Source organism: Colius striatus, chromosome 2 (genome assembly GCF_028858725.1).
Source record: "Colius striatus isolate bColStr4 chromosome 2, bColStr4.1.hap1, whole genome shotgun sequence".
Taxonomy (NCBI): domain Eukaryota; kingdom Metazoa; phylum Chordata; class Aves; order Coliiformes; family Coliidae; genus Colius; species Colius striatus.
Genome location: NC_084760.1, coordinates 16,598,101 through 16,614,183, shown reverse-complemented (window position 1 = coordinate 16,614,183; position 16,083 = coordinate 16,598,101). Strand labels below are relative to the sequence as shown.

General features: G+C 37.2%; 1 protein-coding gene across 2 annotated transcripts in view; it reads left to right on the top strand.

Annotated features, from left to right (window-relative positions):
- Window positions 1-16,083, top strand: part of FAM135A (family with sequence similarity 135 member A) — an 89,255-nt gene that overhangs the window by 69,938 nt on the left and 3,234 nt on the right. For both annotated transcript variants that reach the window (XM_061989856.1, XM_061989857.1), the window contains exons 19-20: window positions 3,278-3,429; window positions 5,321-5,431. In XM_061989856.1, coding sequence (XP_061845840.1) covers window positions 3,278-3,429; window positions 5,321-5,431 — 263 coding nt within the window. The remainder of the gene's footprint in view (window positions 1-3,277; window positions 3,430-5,320; window positions 5,432-16,083) is intronic.

Genomic DNA, 16,083 nt, shown 5'->3' with positions numbered 1-16,083 from the left:
ACTGCCCATTATTAATTGAAACCATAGTGAAACTTGAAGCAACTTTAAGCCTGACTTGGTGCTTTGTTACCAGATGATAGTTGTCACAGCTTAAATAAACTAAAATCAGCTCAGGCCAAGACAAGTCAAGAAAAAGTTCTGAGATTCTTCACTGTTAGGTCAGTGCAAAGCCTTTGCCTTCAGATAGTGCCAAAATCATATTTACTGTGCTACATTCTTATACTGCGGTAAGAAAAAGCACTCCCTGTACCATCAGGATGCAGAGCCGCACTATAGCATCAACTTCAGTGAACCAACATTTTTGGTACTGCTGAAGCTAATACTGGTTATTTACACCAGTATACTAAATGTGTGCAGTGATCTCCTCTGAACAAAATCTTTATGCTTTCTACAAGCATGTAACAAGCATGAACTGGAACCTTGGTTCTCATCAACAGCAATTCCTCATATTAAAAAAACATTTGGTAAGGAATCACAGAATACTTTTGGTTGAGGGGACCTCTGGAGGTCATTTGGACCAGTTACCCACTCATACCAGTGCCTCCTTCAATGGTACTGAACTTTTTTTAAGCAAGTTAAATTGCTAATTTGTGCCTGTACAGGCTTTGACTATATCTAAGGATGGAAGCATTTCCACATCGTCACAGAGCTAGGAAGTAAATCACATGCTCTTACAGTGTAGTTTCAGAAACTGTTTTCCTCATTTTAAGTCTTCAATAAATTTCTGATGGCCTGTATTAGACTTTAACCTCAGTTGAATTATTTAGCTTATCATCTTCTTCCCTAAGTAACATTGGCTCACAAGAAAAAAAGAAAGCAATTTTTAATGCTAAGCATATGTTAAAACACCTGTTCATTGTTTCAGAATCTTTTTAATTATGGCTTTTGGTGGATTTTTTTTTCTTATGAATTTTCATAGACAGGAATACTTTCATTTATTAGCACAGAATAATGAGGTTTTACTGTGTTAATTTTTACTATGTGTCCAGCTCAATCTGAATTTGGTAGAATTGTGCTGTAAAACTCATGTAAATACTACAATATAATTCTGTTACTTCAGCATGTTGAGTTGATGGTATCTTGTTTCAAGAAGTGGTAGTATTGCCACCTACTGTTCAGAAATGCATTGGTTTTGCAGAGCATGTCACAGTCGTGGGCATCTGAAACAGTGAGCAGGATCAGTTACATTTTTGTCTTACACTTTCAAACCTCTTTTTGAAGGATTTTCCTTTTCCTCCCCTTTCCTTTTTGATTTGAGCAAATCCTTAAACCTTTCTCTATTATAAAATAATATCCAAGGTTTCTTATGTGTTCACCTAAACATCTGAGCACAAATACATTTCTGTAACCTTTGTTACTTTTCTGAGTCTTTAAAAATTTTAATAATGTGCTTAATCTTTGAGGTACATTCACACAGCTAATTGTGAGCACCTTTTTTTTCCTCAAATGTGTCATTCACATTTCTGAAGTTCTGATTCCAATATGCCCACGTTCTTGAGGATGGTAGGATTGATACTGGATCACCATTTTTTTTTTTTCCCAGTGACTGAGTTTTCCTTTGTAATGGTACAATATTCTCATCTCTTGATGATGTTTAGTAAATAGTGGGTGAACTGTCAGAGAGCTAACCAGAGAACACATCTGCTGATGTTCAGGTCAGAAAATAATCTCTTTTACTCAAGAACAATTATTTCACAAAGATCATCTTCAAAATAAACTCAGTTTCTGTGGACGTTTTCCTGTTCCTGAAGAAATCTATGGTTTTGTTTTCCTTGTGTGAACTTCATGATGTACTCTAAGAGAATGTTTTTAAATGTTAGTATTCAAGAGAGTCAGCAGCTCAGGGTTTTGGTTTGCAAATGCATTGCTGTTGTGCTGACAGCACAGAGGATACATAACTTTCTTTTCTAAATTAGCAAACATGGCAAGCTGTGGCAAAGAATTTGTGATATTGCAGTAATTTTGAAAATCTAGTAGTAAAAGTGAATGAGAAGAATATACATCTATGCTTAAACTGTGTGTTGGTAAGGAATAGCCTGGTCTGTCGTAGGAATGCAGAATTATGTCAGAGTTTAGGAGCTCAGGAGTGGTCCTGCCATTCTGTAACCTAATGTTTGAATTTTATCCAGATTTAAATTGAGATTTCCAGCCAGTACTTCTTGCTTGGGAAGTAAATTAAACAATCAAGTATTTTTTAGCACTATATTTTACACAGATATTACTGGTAGCTTTGTTTTAGCTGGGTTTTTTTTCTGAATGTAGCGATACAGAGCAAACAAGGAGGGTGATCTTATGGGTATAATGTTGTGGCATATACATGATCCAGCCACGGTAGTCCCTGTGTGTATTTTTGGTTGCCTGTTCTTTCCATGTCCTGAGGTTATATTTATGAAATGTGAAAGCACTTGTCCCATCTAATTTTGTGAGTCTTATCTCTACCATGTCCTCTTTAAGTCAGTACCCAGGATGGTGTGGTACTCACCTCAGCAGGGTTCTGTAAGCATAATGCATGATAAATAGAATTGCTTTATTTTGAAGTGTCCCAACTGAAGACATCCACAGACTTGTGGATATGGTTGTTGGCACCTCAGATTAAGTAATAATTATTCTTAAATACATAAAGCTAAAGAGTCCCATCCATTTTTCTCAGGGAAACAACTAAAGGTAATATTCTCCTGGCAGTCAGTTATTCTTCAGTTGCTCAAGCTAATAATCACATATTTTCATCCAACGGATAAGAAGATTTGAGATGTTGCTTGTATTTTAAACTAATCAGATTCAGTCAAGTAATGGTTTTCCCCCTTATAGGCATACTTTTGGAATCCTACTCTGCTAGGTTGTTTCAGTAACTCTCATGCATTTATCACGTTGAACGCCACCACATGCCAAAGTAGTGATGTATTCAGGCATGCACAGCTCGTAAGGTATTTTCTGAATACTTGGTGCTAAGGGAAATATACACAGTTATAGTCTTGCTTTTGGGTGGGAGATGCTGATGGAAGGATAGTTTGTTTTCACTAGCTTTTCAAAAACGGTGTATAAAATGATTGTGGAGGAGCTCAGAACATGTTTGTGATGAGTTTGTGCAGCTTGAGAGGCACAGACAAGCTGTGTTTTCTGTTATCTAAAATGCAGGCTTCTGTATGGAAACCTTTCATTATGTTTTTTTCCTATGCTCTTCCAATATTTCATGACACCAGTTATATTTTTCTCTGCTAAAAGAAAAAGAAGATTGCTATAAAATTCTGTGTTATACTATTTTTTCTTTTCTAAACAGCTTTATTGGACACTCACTGGGCAATTTAATAATCCGGTCAGTGCTCACAAGACCTCGATTTAAATATTACCTCAACAAACTTCATACCTTCCTGTCTCTGTCTGGACCACATCTTGGTACCCTCTACAACAGCAGCGCACTTGTTAATACAGGTAAAGTGTTGAATTGAGTAGCAGGGAAGGCTTTGTCTTTGAAATGTACTTACTGGCTTCATGTGAGGTGCACATTTCTGTATTACTTTGATTATAAGAAAGTACACGTTTCACTGTTGGGAGAAAGAAGGGTTAAAATCAACAGAAGGATGTGCAACAGATGGTTGGTGTGTTTTCCATTTTTTCCAGTATTCGATTAAACTCAATTTATTACAAACTCTAAATTGTAATATATTTCATCTGTAAAACAAGTAGGTAAGCTGCATTAAAATAATTCTGAACTACTAGGAGTGTCTTTTCTGTTAAAAATGGCTTAATAACCTGCAGTATATTTCTGCTACATTAAATGTAGCTTTAAGATTAAATGTAGCTCTAGGAGAACTTGTAACTGCTGACTTTTGAAATAAATGTTAGAAAATATTTTGAGGTAGCATCACATTTTTAAATGAGAAATTGGTTTGGATTTTACCCAAAGTGAATCATACTTATTTTCACTATGTAGAAATATTCTCATTAAGCTCTTTAAGTAAAAACACTCTAAAAAGTTTGCTTTGTTTAGTGTCAGTTTATTGATTGATTGGTTTATTATTTTGTTTCATATGTAAATAAGAAGGAAAAAAATTAACACTTGTGTTGAGCTTAAGAGAAGTGGACAGGAACTGATGGCTAACTGGAGTTTATAGAAGCAGGGGGAACACGTGAGCTCTGTGAATTTGGTGGGAATGGTACTCTTTATAGTCCTCAAAACAATACCATGAGGTTCACTAGAGGATTAAGACATCTACGATATAATTCACTATGGGCACCTGGTGGGCATTTAACCTTGTGTATCTGTGAACAGTTTCTTTCAAGTATTTTAATCTCTAACTCACAGATTAGAATCTCACTCAAAAAATCACCCAAAAGTGTTCGTATTGTTTTGACTTTAGAAATTGCAGTTTTCCAAAGAGGCAGGGCTTCTTTGCTTGTTTATAAAACCAGCAGCAAATGACTTTCAGTTCACACAAGTTAAAGCTATCAAAATATAATCCAGAATATATTCACTCAAAGAATAAGGATTTCTGGAATATTTAATACACTTTCTAGTTGAAGACTGTACAAAATGTCTCTTTCATATAATAGTCTTCCTCTACTTTTCAGGCCCTTTAGATTTTGAAAAATATCTAGATAATAAGTAGCAATGGGTATTGAAAGTCTAAATGACTATACTGTATGTATACATTAATAACTGCCAATGAATTGCTGTTTAAAAGATAATTATTATGTCTGAGAGTTGAGTCAACACATAAAGACATTCTTGAGGCTGTGAGAGCTTGGTTGCCTGCTTTGCTTTTGCTTGGCAAAGGGGAAAAGATTTTCTGAAAAGCTGGTTAGCCAAATGGCTCCTCAAGTAATAAAGAAGCTGCAGCATCACAGAAAATGTTATTCTGTGGTATATGACTCCTTTTTTTCAAGTATATTTACTGAATTTGGTGCATCTGTGAAGTGTTTTTAGAAACCAGAGAAATAATACTGGTTGTTTAGTGCTACATATTTGAACATCAAATGTTCTAATACTCTGAAAATTCTTGAAATTGACTATGTCTATTGCCTTATGGCTAATATATCCATGTATTTCCACTTTTTGCAGTTAATAGGGTTTTTTTTTTTTTGCAGACAGGCATTTACATTAGTAGAAATAACAGCCTTCATGCCTTATTTTATATATATATAGACAGGAAAGATAAAGGAACCCAAGTGGGAAAGGTTTCTGGGCTTGACAGTGCTGACATGAAGAATAAAATTAACGTGTGATGTTCTATATATATGGTCTTTACATATTTTACTTATATTTCATTAAGTTCTCATATTTTATGATGGATCTATACTCACATTGTACCTAACAATGCAGGACTGTGGTTTATGCAGAAATGGAAGAAGTCTGGTTCTTTACTGCAATTGACATGTCGAGACCACTCGGATCCACGACAAACATTCTTATACAAACTTAGTAAAAAAGCAGGTAAGCATTGTTAATACTTACTGTCTTATAAAGGTCACTAGATATTAGTGTTAAGAGTAAACATAAAAAAACCCTCTTGTTTCCAACAAGATGATTTTTCAGGTTATTTAAGAGTTACTTTGGCTTTAGTCCCGTATTCTTCAAGTGAGGTAAACAATAAACCATTTTTATTGCAGAAGTGGACAATTACTGTGGGATTTTCCTTCCAAACTAGAGAGCAGAGGTTCTGAGTGCAGCCACTATACATTTTTTGATATATCAGTTTCCTCATGAGCTTCTGAAGGTAGTGAGTCAAGTACACATTCATTTAGGATTACATGTTTCTGTGTCTGTCTTCCTTACCTAGTCTGTAAATGTAAAATTTTCCTTTAAAGTTTTTGCTAATGAGCCTTTTATTACCTCGTTAAGATGGTGAGGGAAAACAAAAACTCATTTTGATAAAGGAAGGAGAAGTTGTACTTAACATAATAACCAAAAAACAGAATAGATTATTAATACAGTATCGTTCATACAGTTTTCTGTGGTTTGAATGTTCTTATTTCAGCTTTTGGCTGAGAGACAGTTTTGCCAGTGGATACTGTGTGAGTGAGGAGGTACTTAACATTAAACTCTTGGTTATTGCAAATTCATCTGACAGATATTTCTATATGTGTGTCAGCCAAGCAGTTGTGAAGACAGAGATGTTTATGGTGTTCTTATGAAAAGTACAGGCATGTTTCTCCATCAAAATATTTGTAGATTGCCAGACTGAAATTTTGTTGAGAGAAAAGCAATATGAAGATATGGACAGAAAAAGACTCTAGCTCTTTAGATGCTTGGATATAAAACTTACAGGATTTGGAAGAAACAGAAATTAAGAAGGAACAAAAAGAAAAATCATGGATAAGATGTGAATATTGATCAAAATTGATTTTAGAAAATCTTGGATTTTTTTTTTCCTCTTCTATTCAAACTCTACTATCACAAAGTTACTTTGTTACTAATAAGGTAATGTTTAAGGCTGAACTGGTATTTAAAGGTGAATTGCGAAGTTAAAAATGATTGGAACAACTGGTCTACCATCAGCTGAAGTGTTCTCAATCTAGCTTTGCAGTCTTTTCAAAATAAATGCTTGATCCTAAACAGAAGTTATAAACTTCTGAGAAGTTACATAGTGGATGCTGAGTAAGACTGAGACCTATGTTGTTGAGGTAATCAGATTAAATAATCAGTTGGCTTTGAAGAGTTTAGTATTCCTTGGATTTATGTGTATATATCTCAACATGACCAGAGACAGTGTTATTTCAGTATTGCTGTCTATTCTAGAAACATGACAAATATTCTTATGACAGCACTCTGTATGACAGGCTTTATTTCAAGAGTCACGACATACATTTCAGACCTTGTTCCCTGTGAACTGTGGAAAGAGCCTAAAAGTCTTAAGGCTCGGTTTCCTCTTTCTACCGTCCTACTGAAGAGATGGGAAGACCTGTGTCTTGGGCCACAGCCTCATACACCATCTCGTTTTCAGGTCCTTCAGTGAGCTTGGTGTGAGGGAGGGTGAAAGGTTGGGGGAGAAGGAGAAAGAGATGTTAAAGTTTCATAATATTACTTAAGGAGAAATGAAAGTAAACTTTACACTTCCCTAGAAGAGAAGAAAGTTTTCCTTTGAGGGGTGAGTTTATATATTATGTGTACACTGGAGGTGTTGGTGTCTTTAACTTTTGATACCTGTACATGTTTCTGTCCTGCCATCTGTTTGTTCATTCAGTAGGCATACAGTATTGACTGTGCTTGACTCTCAAATACCAGATGACAGGAGTTTGGGATTCAGACCTCTGATTCAGAGAATTTGCATACTATTCTCCATAAGGATTCTAAATGTAGGTGTTTCCAGAAATCACTTTACCCCAAGTTATGTGCAAGAGATTGCTGAGAAGTAGAGCCCTGATTTTGCAACTTTTGTTGATTTTTGTAATCCTGTTAGGAAAAGAGGAGTCTAAGATGCAGGGACATCTGCTGTTGCTTCATGTGGTGTCCTCTTCAGATGTTGGCTTTGCAGCTGGGAAAATCCCTAAGGTGGCAATTTTGTGTTATTTCAGCTTTGCTGTGGTGTATTTTGTTTCCAGATCATCCCTAAAACTGTCTGTGAATCCATCAGGTGATATTTTGAGGGTCTAGGTCTCAGTCTCGCTGTTGTATGGTGGTTTGTGGCTGTAGTTCTCAAATTTGCTAGAGAACATCCCTATTACACACATCATTTTCTTGCTTAACCCCAAAGTGGATGAAGTTCCTACTTGCTGTTGATCTTTGAAGGTGAAAGCACAGTTGAGCACCTCGTCTTCCACTCTTTAAGAGAAGCTCCAGTGAGTACTAATGTTCAGCACTATTCAGAAACAAGAGATTTTTGCTTCTCTGTTCCGAGTCCTGGAGCAGTACCACAGCTTTTGCAGTCACGAACAGATTTCTGACAACTCCTCACTGCTGCTTTTGTCAAACACACATCTAGGAGGATCCATGACAAACATTTTTACCAGTATTGCATTTTCCTCCCAAGTTTGGGGCCAGGTTGGACTTCATGGCTGGACATCAGCTGAGGTTCTTGGATGTCATTATCAGAAGCAGCCTCAGTTAGCTTTTTCTGCCACTCCCTAAATTTTTGGACTCTTTTTCTTCCCAGGGATCTCTCTCAAAAGCATCTGTTCCAGGAGGAGTTTTAATGCTTTAATGATGAGGACTTACAAAATAGTATATCAGGAGAAACAGGTTTTCTGTTTGGCACTGCAAAAAGAATTGTGTGTAAAATTCTCACCTAACACTAGTTGGAAAAATCTTCACAAATAAAAAATGGTAACACTATCATGAATAAATCCCTTCATCGTGCAACTCCTCCTTTGTACAGCGTGAGTCCATCTGTCATTACTTGCTGAAGGAATAGTTACCTAGCACTTGCTCTTTTCAAATTCTTTTAAGTTCTCTTCTTCAGTTTTCCTGAACTGCAAAAATCTTTGGACAGGAATTTTTTTCAAAGCAGATAGTAAAAAACAAAAAGGTTTTGATAACAATTACAGTTGTTACAGTGCTGCTGTTTGTAGTCCATCCTTTGATACGAGTGAATGGGGATTATCCAGGTCTGTGGTAAAAGCTGAAAGTGTGACATATATTTCATTTATACTCAAGCAGTAGATGCTTATTATCATTAGTCATGATCTGATTATTTTTATTTGTTTTTAAAATAGCTGTTACAAACTGAAGTTTGGTTATTGCCAGAAAACTTGGTGTAAATTGGTTAACATATTGCATTTTACACGGTAAATAAAGGCTGGACTGGTGATTCATCTAAGTGATAAAGCTGTTGCTGTCATTGGTGTAGATAGTATAAACTAACCATGAGCCAGCAATGTGCCCTCGTGGCCAAGAAGGCCAATGGCATCCTGAGATGCATCAAGAAGAGTGTGGCCAGCAGGTCAAGGGAGGTTCTGCTCCCCCTCTACTCTGCCCTGGTGAGGCCTCATCTGGAGTCCTGTGTCCAGTTCTGGGCTCCTCAGCTCAAGAGGGACAGAGAACTTCTGGAGAGAGTCAGAGCAGGGCCACCAAGATGATCAGGGGAATGGAACATCTTTCATATGAGGAAAGGCTGCAGGAACTGGCGCTGTTTAGTCTGGAGAAGAGGAGACTGAAGGGAGATCTTATTAACATTTATAAATATCTAAAGGTGGGTGTCAGGAGATTGGGACGTCTCTTTTTTCTACAGTAGCTAGCAACAGGACAAGGGGTAATGGGATGAAGCTGGAACACAAAAAGTTCCACTTATATAAATATAAGTAAAAACTATTTCACTGTTCAGTGAGGGAGCCCTGGCACAGGCTGCCCAGAGGGGTTGTGGAGTCTCCTTCCATGGAGGTCTTCAAGACCCACCTGGACATGTTCCTATGCGACCTGATCTAGGTGGTCCTGCTTTGGCAGGGGGGTTGGACTACATGATCTCTAAAGGTCCCTTCCAACCCCTACCATTCTATGATTCTATCCTTAAATTAAAAGGGAACACTTTCACCACAACACAGACACCTATGACAAGAGTGGATCCCTTGGATTGCCCTTTCAGAATTATATCCAGTTTTGTTTGCAGCATTTCCTCAGATCTGGTTTTGGAGATACAGTTAGCTCTCACGTAGCAAGTGAACTCTGGGAATGTTTCAGTTTCAATTTGTCAAGGCAGAATGACAGATGACTTATTTTAACAATTTTCTTGATCTGTTTCTGGTCCATAAATAGGAACTGATTCTTAAAATTGTAGATGGCTTTTGAAATGGTTGATTTGGTAAATTACATACAGCACATGACAAGTGACGATGGTAATTAGGTATCTGCTTTTCTAAGTCTATTTTTTTAATATAGCATTGTATGTGGCTTGTCTGTCAACTAGTTTTGTTTTTATACACTTAATGGAATGTTATAGTTGTAAAATATTTTTTACAAAGCAAGTACAGCTTTTTCATTGGCCAGTTTTCGAGCTTGTTAGTGTAGAAAGTGTGACCTTAAAATTAACTTGTTAAAGCCAACTTAAAAAGCCTACTTACAAGCCTACTTATCTTCAAGGTCAAGAGTTAAGACGAAGTAATTTTTCAGGCCATGTAATAGATTACCCTATGAAAATAAATCTTTATTTCATCGAATAATAGCAGGTAGCGGGAAGAACTTGAGACTTAAATATTTGCCATTTCTGATTGGATTGTTGTTTAAAAAAAAATCTGGATCATAGAATTACAGAATGGTAGGGGTTGGAAGGGACCTTCAGAGATCATCTAGTCCAGCCCCGCTGCAGAAGCAGGGTCATGTTTTCTTTCTGGGCTTGACCGTTCAAAATTTTAGTAAGTTTTCTCTCACAGAATTATTGTGATTGCTAATTGTTGTTAAGAAGCAAAATCTGACCTTATTTGGTTATAAGGACAAAGGTAATAGGGTTATTTATTCAAAATGAAGAGAGTTGAAGTTTATGCTGTTCAATTGTAAGTTGCTTTAAGCACTGGTCACCATTTGTTGGAAGATGAGATATTTATGCCATCTTTAACCCAGTTGAAAATTTAGTTTTATGATGTTGCTTCTTTATAATGATAACACTGAGAATTATATTATTTTACAACCATCTCCTTGAAGTCTTCTTGTCATGCTTTCAGCAGCCACAAAAGATAGGTTGTAGCAAGGTGGGGCTGAATCTATTCTCCCTAGTAACAAACAACAGAACATGAGGAAATGGCCTCAAGTTGTAACAGAGGAGGTTCAGGCTGGATATGAGAAGGAATTTCTTTCCTACAAGGGTTGTCAGGCATTGGAATGGGCTACCCAGGGAGGTGCTGGAGTCACCGTCCCTGGAGGGGTTTAAGAGACGGGTGGATGTTGCGCTTAGGGAAATGGCCTAGTGGTTGATAGGGCTGAGAAAAAGGCTGGACTCCATGATCTTAAAGGTCTCTTCCAGCTAACATGATTCTGTGATTCTATGACTAGGGATCTGGAAAGGATTATTGATTACATCAGGTTGCCAGCTATGAGGATGTGTGTTGAATACAAACACAATTGTATTTGCAGAGATCAAAAAATACATGAAAATTTCTGCCTTAGGTGTAAATAGTGATTTGTGTTGTAGTATTATGGATGCAACAAAAAATATGAGTTTCTAACTTTTTGAAATGTACTTGATAAGACTTTTGGACACAAAAATAATTTTATATATATATATATAATTATATATATATAAGCCTCTTTGTTTAATTGCTTGGCTTTTAGATGTTAAGTTTGGTCTGCACACTCAGTGTAAATGAGTACCTTTTGTAACTGAAGAGTTGGCATTTGCTGTAAAACTTAGCAAACTGTAATTATACTGACCTGTCCTTAAAGGAATAGCTGAGAATCTGAATTAAGTATTATTTGAAAATAATGTGTTGTGTAGCATTGCACCACATAGGGATTCAGTGACAAGTTTTGGAATTTGTGCAGCTCCTGATTTATGTTTCCACTTAATAAATTGGTTGTGCTTAAATACTTTCTAGAAGAGATAACTGCACCTTCATGTTTACTTCCTAACATCAAATGTAAAAATCAACTAGCTTATGAAATGCCAATGATTTATGATCAGGGGACTGGAGCATCTTCCTTATGAGGAAAGCCTGCAGGGACTAGGGCTGTTTAGTCTAAAAAAGAGGAGACTGAGGAGGGATCTCATTCATATTTACAAATATCTAAATGGTGGGTGTCAGGAGGTTGGGGCAGCTTTTTTGCTGTTTTATCCAGTGACAGGACAAGGGGTAATGGAAAGAAGCTGGAACACAAAAAAGTTCCATTTAAACATAAGAAAAAAACAATTTCACTGTTGAGGTGAGGGAGCCCTGGCACAGGCTGCCCAGGAAAGGTGTGGAGTCTCCTTCTCTGGAGGTTTCAGGACCCACCTGGATGAGTTCTTGCGTGACCTGACCTAAGTAGACCTGCTTTGGCAAGGGGGTTGGACTAGATGATCTCTGAAGGTCCTGTCCAACCATTTACCATTCTATGATTCAATATTTTTTTCGGAGGGCGGCAGGGCACATCACAAAAATAATCTGATGTTTTTTCTTTTAAGAGATTAAGGAAGGCTGTGCATTTGATTAGTGTTTTCAAATATATAATTGATTCCAGTTGGAGCACATTGTAATTTTTGTCTTTGGATGTGGAAAGGAAGTAGCTCCAGTGAAACTGAAGGTGTAACTCAAGCAGTGTTCCAAGCACTTCTCCCAGCTTCTCTAATTCACTTTGTTTTGTGCAAGGTAAACAAGAGAAGCCCTCCTGGTTTTTTCCCTTCAGTTAGAATATTTTGGTTTTTACCTTATTTCATTTCATACTCAACTAGTTACGTTTTTTCATGAAAATTAACATAGTCTGGGGAGCTCAGGAAAAAGAAGACGACTTTTTATTTGTAGCCATTGCCAATCAACTAATCTGCACTTGCTTTTTCATGGTGTTTCAGATGGTCAATTTTTATGGGTTCAGAGACCACGCCTTACATGTTTAGCAATTAGCAATGGGATAACAGTCTGATTTGTATGTAGGCTAGTCTGGGTTTTCTGATCATCTAAGAATTGTCAGTGACATGTAACATTTGGCTCTAGTTTGATTTCATGTAAGACTTTTGTGTGTGAATACCTTGTTTTGAATGTCAGGACAAGTATTAAAAACAAAGGTCATTTCTGTCAGTTGGTCTTTGCAGAAACTTGAGCTCGTCAATCATCTGATAAAACATCAACTGAAGACTCTGGAGGTAGATCCTGATTTGAAATACATTATGATTGACCATTTGCAATTTAAGGTCCTGGCTGACTGACCAAGCTGACTCCAAGACTCTAAAACTCTGGGCAGAACTGGTTTTCCTGTAATGAATGATGATGTTTGCCAGAAGTCTGGCTTGCTGAGACTGTTTTCCATAAAGCAAACCTCAAAATGCTATTTTCTGCCCCTGTTACAAATTGGTGGCTCACTGCCAGAAATGCTTCCAGCCACAAACTTTGGACCTACAAGTTTTTCCACCTCAGCGTTTTTTCTGAACTTTTTGATGTCTCATTTCTCAGCCACAGAACAAGCAGTCATTAGCACTCAGGAATGCATTCACAAGCAAATCTCTTTACTTCAGAACACAATGAGTGAGCTTTAGTAGCCAATGCACATTGCATGCACAGGACCAGACTAGAGCTAATCCAAAGTAAACTCTTCTGAAAATGGGTATTAGGATGGATGAGGAATTCTTGATAGCAATGTGTTTGCTCTACAGTTCTGTGCTTCTTAGGCCATAGAGTTCACCAATGTGAATGTACAGCCATAGTCTCTTCCAGGACGTTTTTGTACTTATGTAGGTAGGCTTAGATTCATATATCTTAGTACTTCCATGGGTCTTGATCAGTGGAATACTGGTATACTTGTTTATTGCCTTATCTCTCAAAAATGTGCATTTTCCCAGTCTCTGAAAGGAGGAAAATATGTTTGTTTTGGTTTTCATTTACATCCATGTTAGCAACAGGTCAGCAGTGAATAAGCATGGTTGACATATTTTCTTCTTTGAGATATAGGTGGATGTTGCACTTAGGGAAATGGTCTAGTGGTTGATTAGGCTGGGACAAAGGCTGGACTCAATCTTAAAGGTCTCTCAGCTGAAACAATTCTACGATTCTGTGATGTATTATGTACAGGATGTCAGCTTAGCTTACTTGGTGCTGTTTGGTTTTGTGGAGGAAAAAAGCATTTAATCTCTTTCCTTGAGGGAGTGCTTGTTTATAATTTTTGATGAGGATGAGACTAAAATTGGAATAGCATTCTTATTGGTAGCATGACACGGAGACTAACCTCGTCAGTTCTGCTACGAGGGAGGACTTCCCAACCCTCAGAAGCTCCATTCCAACAATGTTTGAAGAATTTGGTAGGTTTTCTAGCATCTTGCACCAAGTTCTTTAAGGTAAAATCTTCAAGGCAGAGTTTGAGCTGACATGAAACTCTTGAGTTGATGTAAATCTAGCTCCCTAGTAAGTCCTCCTGTGGGACTGCAGATAAAAGTCTGAGCTTCCTTGCATTTGTACTATGGCATGTTAAGCTAAGACCTCAGTTGACTTAGGATCTCAATGCTTGAATTTTTGAAGCATGACTCTAGCTGTGTGTGATGTGTTAACTTCACAAAGCAGTGTATAAGACCAGCTGCAGGAGATGGCTGCCTTCCAGGGCAGAAGTTTTGAAGTCCCTATTTCCAGATTGCATTTTTGGCAAAGTTTCCAGACCTGTATTTCCAAATAAGAATATAAATGGACAGAATTGTAAAATACATTGGCAGTATTGTGGCTTGACAAAAAACAAGGCATTTCCTTCAAGTCAGAGCAAGCAGATTATGACACTGAGCTACCTGATCAAACATGAATGTTGGCCCTGCTTTGAGCAAGTGATTAGGATCGGTTGTGGGACAATAAAGATGTGGATTGTAGGAATTAACTGAGATATATTATTATTATTAACAATTTATTCCTGAATTCTTAATTTAATTAGGGACAGGATATGTTTGAAGTTTAGGAAGTAAGTGAAAGAACAAGATGTAAAGATGACTTGTGGGCCAGTTTTTACTATCAGAATAAACAAGTTCAAGGTGCAAGGCTTGAACTTTTTTCTTCAAACTAGGCACAAAGAGCTGTCCAAATAAAAACCACCCAAGAACAGTTAAACAATAAAACTCATGCTTATGAAATACCTTGTATGCCACCTTTGCTCCTAAAGAGGGGTTCTCTCAAATACTTTTTCATAATAAAAGAGTTTTGATATTTGTCATGCCTAAAATGAAGGGAAGCCTAAGACATTATTTTTATGAACCAGAATATGAAACATAAAAATGAGTCACTGTGACCATAAGAGGATGCCTAATTTAGTGGACTGTGATTCCCTAAGCCTGTCAGGAGGCGGGGATGGTATTTGTATTATATCACATGTGAAGATCATACAATCATAGAATGGTAGGGGTTGGGAGGGACCTTTACAGATCATCTAGTCCAACCCCCCTGCAGAAGCAGGTTCACCTAGATCAGGTCACATAGGAATGTGTCCAGGTGAGTCTTGAAGACCTCCAAGGAAGTAGGCTCCACAACCCCTCTGGGCAGCCTGTGCCAGTGTGAAGAGTCTATTTAAATGCTGATTGATGTAGACTGATGTTACTCTAAAGAGTCTCCAGAATATCTTTCCTTCTTCAGGTTGATTAGAAGATCCAGGCAGTCCACTTCTTTGTACCTTACATGTGAATACTAACGGATATTTCTCTAGGGAAAGTGCATATCCAAAAAAATACGAGATAAGACTCACAAAGAATTTACAGAACTATTACAGATGAGCCTGCAGAGATATTTCTATCTTTGATTTATTCCAAATGCGTTCTTTTCAACTCACTACAAAGTTTTGGAACTGGCATCTGCATCTTCATGTAAGATTTGCTGCAGTCATTTCTCAGATGTCAAATAGAAGTCTCCGGTGATTTAGCTGATCTTTTGAGACAGTGTTACTGTCAGTGGGCACAGGCAAAAGAAACAACACCCAAACAGATTTGCCATTTGAAGCAGACAGCAAACAGGATCTAGTTTGAAAACATTTTCTGTATGTTTTTAAAGATGTACAGAATTGGTTTTTGTCATATTTCCTGTGAAATCTAGGAAGATACGTTTACTTTTCTACATGCTAAAGTTGTTGAGCATTGTTTCTGTAACTGACATGTAGTCATTGTCACATGGAGTGTACAAAACAATGAAAATTAGGAAACAAAGTCTGAAAACAAGGAAAGATTTTTCACTTTGGGCTCCATTGATAACTTTAGGAACACATATGTATTAATACTGAGTATATATTCAATCCAAACAAGGCAGGGAAAGTAGAATGCATAACTTCATCCTGGCAGTACAGCTTCTGAAAAGCAGGTGACAAAGAATTTCTTTTTCCTACACAGTCATCGCTCCTTTTAATGAAAGGAAAGTGTGGTTTGTGGAGGTCAACACAGATAATGTTTGCTGCAGATTCTAAGAAGCAGCTTTTGAAGAATGACTTTATTTGCAGTATTTTCTATAATTTTCAGAATGGATTAAGTACAGCTTGTAAATTAAAGATGTAACAGTTACAGGATCTGACCGTTATTC